Raw genomic sequence first — 5,668 nt, 5'->3', positions numbered from 1 at the left:
CTGCAAAACAATACATTGTGCATATTCATAACAGCTGCAAAAACGAATTCGAATTTACGAGGGCAACATCAAATGCTACCCATCGTACATCAGAACAAAGTGCTGGCGTTCAATCTCACCTTAATTTAATCTGCGTGTGCAATCCCAAGTCTGTGGAAAGCTGCTGGATAAGTGATAGGAGAACGGGCTGCTCCAAAATACAAGAGCCAGCGTTGAAGACCTGCTGTGGATCCGTCGTCATGCAAAGGTACAACACAAGGTTGAGATCAGCAGCAGTCAATGCCTGGGGATTAAAAACAAAGAAAAGGATCACCAACGATGATACACATTCAACATATCAGATGTTTGAACTCATCGATTGACTGACATTTAAATGCTCATAATTGTGTTTGTCACTAGTTAAAATTCACATTTCGGTCACATCCGGAGATGCTTTCTTTCCCAACCACTTGGACATCATTGCATTAATATCCAAAATGCATGCAATAAAATCAAGAAGAAAGTACATTTATAAAACGGTCATTGATACCACTTAATTTATTGATTGTAAAACATTGCACACACTGCCATAAAACACAGCGTCGTGACCAAATTAAACTATTCAATTTTAAGACTAAACTAGAAGGGAACGCTTTGACATCGCGACATCCCCAAATTATTGCATACACCTCCACCCACATTATTACAGCATTATACATAGTTGTATCCATTTTGATTTCAATCGCTGAACCCAGATTCAAAAGATGAAATAATTCTGGCTGGCAGATCATGTGTTGAAATTTAAAACATATTCCCTACGACTATGAGATCATCATTGTGAAGTTTCATGTCCATTGATAAAGCGGTTCAAGAGAATTTTTTTTAAAGATTTCTGTTGAATCCAATGTGACTGCCAGACAATATGAGCTATTAATTACTTGTCTGGTATCCCCAAGGCTCAGGGAACATGCGGGTAAAGTTTCCCCACGATCTGTGAAGCTGTTCTGGCAAAGATTTTTAAAGGTTATTCTTCAAAAAAATCATAGCTGCGAAACCATATGACCTATGATATCATAGGTGGAGAACTTTTTTATTCCTCATGGATCGGCGATTATACCTGCAGTGTTTCGCCTCAATCTGTTCAGCCATTTCAGAGATTTGTGAAGGCTTTTATGTATATATATTATTGTTGCGGACCCAGGGTCAGGGGCGAGAACCACGAAGTGGGGGGGGGGTGGGGGGAAGCTACCTCGGGTTCCCACCAGACTCTCCGGAATCGCAGGCCGTCGCACACTGATAACTGACATGGCGGGTCGCTAATCAACCATGAATGCCAATAACTCAACCATGTGAGTTAGAGTCCTCCGTCTAATGAATACTGGTTACCTTATGGTCACATGATCTAATTACTGGGGGACACGCCCTCGGGACGCCTTGTTAAAACATATGGATCAGATAAAGCCGAGCGTAACTGCCAAGGACGTACCGGCTCGGAAACAGATCATTGGGGGTTAACGTCCCGGCTAGGCTAGGATACGGACCATGCTGGGCCAATGAAGGAAAAGACGAAAACGAGCTGGGAACATTTCTACATAAAGCATTTCTTTACTATTAGCGAGGAATGTTTCGTGACACAGTAAATGGGATTTATTGGTAAGTACAGCAGAGATAGCAAGGAATTTGTGGGGTGTGACAAAAGGCAAGCAATTTACAAAAGCAGACTTATCCCGTTAGAACATCTACAATCTTAACTTATGCTACAACAGTTGGCTATCTCTCTCGCACTCACGCACACGCACACGCACACGCGCACGCACACGCGCACGCACACACACACTAGATAGCCAGAAAGAAAGAGAGCAGATGAGGACCAACAGCCTCGCAATACCTGGCGCGGCTGGCCGACCGCGCAACCCAGTACACTTTGGGGGAAGTAGGAGGGAGAAATACTGGTGCCTAAGGTGTGAGAGTGGGAGGTGTGGTGTGGTGCAATATGGGGGGGGTGCGTTGTCGTGCCAGAGGAAACTATGATTGCGAAGCTGTAATGGCTGCTCTTTTGTGCATCCAGAGGGGAAGAGATAGAGGGGTGGAAATAAACAAAGGAGAGAAGATGCGTAAGGTAAAAGATTCCTTGCCTTGTCGGGCATAGGTCTGTGAGTGCAGCGTATACCTCCGTGGGACGCTCCGCTTAAGAAATCCCACCTCAAGAGTCGGCACGTTATCTCCTGCTTAATCACTTTGCCGGGGATCGTGGAAACGTGTGCTCCACACTGGTCCTAAAAGAACGTCTGTCGCAGAGTAGAGTGCAACCCCGAGTGTAGATGCAGCGACAGGCAGACGAGCCGTGAAGAGACGGCAGAGAGAGAGGAGGGGGCGAGGCAAACAGGCGAAAAAGAGCAAGAGGGCAGATGGCTTCGCGATCCGTCTTTTATAAGCCCTGGGCGAAGGGTAGGGTGACGACCCGAAGCAACGCGCCATAACCCGAAATGCACTTCCTTCTTGGCCCACGGCGGTCATAGCCCCGCCCTGCCAGGCTCCTGGGGGCCGGAAGCGGTCTCATGCGCACATCCGGCGAGACACAGCCCAGAGCCCCGTACTGCCCTCCACCCCGCGACCCATGCGCGCCCATTTGGGGCATCCCCGGTGAGATGCAGTTGGTGCTGTTAACGTGCTTGGCCTGTCCCCACACCACGCAGTCTGAGTGGCCTGCGCTGTGCACCACGCCTCTGTTTGGTGGAGAATTGTATCGATGAGGAGGTGCAGGATTTTTCCCGTGTGCGGGAGATGTTGTTGGTCGAGGTGGTGAGTTTTTGGTGAGAAGGCTGAGCAAAGTGAGACGCCGTTGTAAATTGGCATGCAGATTTGAATGAAAGGGCGTGCCGGGTAGCGAGTTTGTTCATCTGGTGATTCTCTCACAGGAAGCTGCTTGGTGTGTGTGCTTGCTTGCTTGATTTGATTTGTACCATGGATAAAAGGAAAGGGTTGAAATGGAAATCAGAATAGAAGATAGAGATATAATCATTAGACCTAGATATTAGATCCATGCAAGGCACTTCGTCCCGTTAACCCACAAGAGACAGGAGGGGAAGACCTGACTGCACGAAGACGAAAAAAATAACTGCCTGGGGATCACTATGTTGGGTGCCATTACCTTAGAGGCATGCGGTTTTGCAGAAACGCAAATATATATATATATATATATATATATATATATATATATATATATATATATATATATATATATATATATATATATATATATATATATATATATATATATATATATATATATATATATACACATACACATTTGTAGATTTCCCACCCGTCGGCGTGCGAATGACCGCGTCTAACCAATAGCGGTCGCTTCGCCCACCGAACGGACAGTCCAGTTGCGGCTTTCCGGATCAACGCCGGAAACCATCCACGGGTGTGTTTTTAACCACACCACAACCTTGTCCACACTCTACCCGCGCTACAGGGCCTGATCGCCAAATCTTCGATTTACCTAATTATTCACGCGGGTAGGTTACAGAGAGATTGTACCTCAACGGGACCGCTTGGAAACGAGCCGCTTAAGCAGCTCGCTTCCTTTTGGGATAACCGAGCGGGGTATTATCGCGCAGTCCCGTTGGACCCGATCACTTTACCGGCTATTTAAAAACCAACTATATTCCGAGTGCAAGATGGGGCAGTTCAATGAGGGAATGGATGCAACGAACAGGTTTACATTCACACAAGGACATTTATTATAATAAAGCACGTATGCAATTAAACAAGGCAAAACACGTATGCAATTATACAAGCAACAAAAGAACTACGACCGACTATACGAAATGCAATGCAAACACTTACAGCACACAAAGCACTTAACAATTTCCTACTTATGAGACGGCCCCCGGACACATGTACGCACACGCACACGCACACGCACACACACACACAAGAAATGGTGGCAGAGGCCTTTAATAACGAGCTCCAGCTCGGGGGACAGGTGAGCTGAAACCCAGAGCCTATCTCGAACCTCTTCACCTCGTGTGGTCTTCAAGTTGTTCGGACCCGGGCTCCAGCGAGAGCGAGCTGGATCCAATCGCCGAGCCGCGATCCTTCCCGAGCTCCCGCAAATCCTCCCGTGCTGGTGAGACGAGGCGCCGATCCATCGCTTCCCCAAGGATCCACCTCCAAGAAGAGGTTCGATGAGTCGCACCAAGCCAGGAACCAAAATGGAGAACAAAGAGCTCCACGAACCAAGTAGAAGCCACCACTCGCAGCTCAAGCCGAGCAACCGGCTTAACTTTCTTCCAAACAGGGCAGCTTGAAGCAAAAAGCTCTCCCGAGCCAAGCAGAAGCCGAAGCTCACTGAACCACCAAAGCAAAAAGCCTCCTCCCGAGCCAGGCCTCTGCCGAAGCTCACTGAGCCAGCCGAAGCAAAAAGCTTCCGAAGGCCTCAACCCTAACCCAAGCCAAACAGGACCCGAAGGTCTGCTGAACGGCTACTCTCTCAACTCCCTTCTACAACTCTGCCCACGAACAAAAGAAAAGATCTCCTCTTATCCTTCTCCTGCCCTTCCCCCCGCTCCCGGAGTGACTCATGACTCATGCCCTCGTGCTCCATCCCCCGCTCAGCCACGGGTGGGAGGGAGTTGTTGACATCATGAGTCACGGACGGCAGGGTGGTTCTTCCTCTTCGCAGAAGAGGGGGAGGGATGTCTCCATTGTTCGTTGCCTAACTATTAAATCGATCCACAGCGCATCAAATCGATTTCTGAACATTTAAACAATGAAAGGTGAGCTATCCAGGGAACAAGCACTTATCGACATAGCTGACTAAAGGAACCTGTATTGTGTGCAATCGAATTCCAAATTCGTAACAATATATATCTATATATCTAAAAAATATGCTGAACCACGTGACCGACGTCATCAATTTTTTTTCCCCTCCCATACAAATTTATCCCAAGATGACCCTCAAATACTTTCATACTGATCGGATAAATCTTTCAAAGTATGCAGTTATTGTCATGAAGCCACCAATGACCATCAAAAAATCCCTTATTCACCTCTGCCATCGAAGATGGACGGAGGTTACTGTTTTCACCCGTCTGTTTGTTTGTTTGTGAACAGTATTTCGGAAAAACTCCTGGACGGATTTTGACGAAACTTGGTGGGGGGGATTAGGTATGGTCCAAGGATCATGCCATTAGATTTGGACTTGGTCCAAAGCCCAATATGGCCGCTATGGCGGCCATTTTGAAAAAATATTTGAATTTTTGTTTTTGCATTTCTACATGTTTTAAGTGATTTCCAACCCCAAAAAAAAATTGTTGGAAAAAAAAAAACCCAGAAAATTTTGCAACTTTTTTTCAAAAAAATTTCGATTTTATTTTTTGGGCATTTCTACATGCGTGTCGATCTAATTTAGTTTATTCAATCGTGGTTCAGTGGAGTCTGATCCGTTTTGACCTACAATGAATAGGATATCAGGTTCACTTAAGTGACCCAGCAGTATTGGCGGCAGAGGTTTTACACTCTACAGAGTGCTCCCCCTCTAGTTTCCAATGGCGAGTAAGTGACATATGCGGTTTCAATTTTTTTCCATGCATTCGGTTTCAGTTACAGAGGTCCAAAGTTTTTCCTTTTGTTCGACCATGGCTACCACACCACATGACCTATGACGTAATTATCATGA

At 46.3% G+C, this 5,668-nt stretch overlaps 1 protein-coding gene across 5 annotated transcripts in view; it reads right to left on the bottom strand.

Annotated features, from left to right (window-relative positions):
- The window catches only part of EDC4 (enhancer of mRNA decapping 4), an 80,967-nt gene that overhangs the window by 1,076 nt on the left and 74,223 nt on the right, over positions 1 to 5,668 (bottom strand). For all 5 annotated transcript variants that reach the window (XM_085878207.1, XM_085878206.1, XM_085878209.1 and 2 more), the window contains one exon: positions 120 to 283. In XM_085878207.1, the coding sequence (XP_085734333.1) occupies positions 120 to 283 (164 nt within the window). The remainder of the gene's footprint in view (positions 1 to 119; positions 284 to 5,668) is intronic.

The sequence above is a fragment of the Eptatretus burgeri genome, chromosome 4 (assembly GCF_056783735.1).
Source record: "Eptatretus burgeri isolate ZD-2024b chromosome 4, Ebu_testis_v1, whole genome shotgun sequence".
Taxonomy (NCBI): Eukaryota; Metazoa; Chordata; class Myxini; order Myxiniformes; family Myxinidae; genus Eptatretus; species Eptatretus burgeri.
The sequence above is the reverse complement of the archived record's forward strand: the minus strand, read 5'-3'. Positions and strand labels throughout refer to the sequence as shown.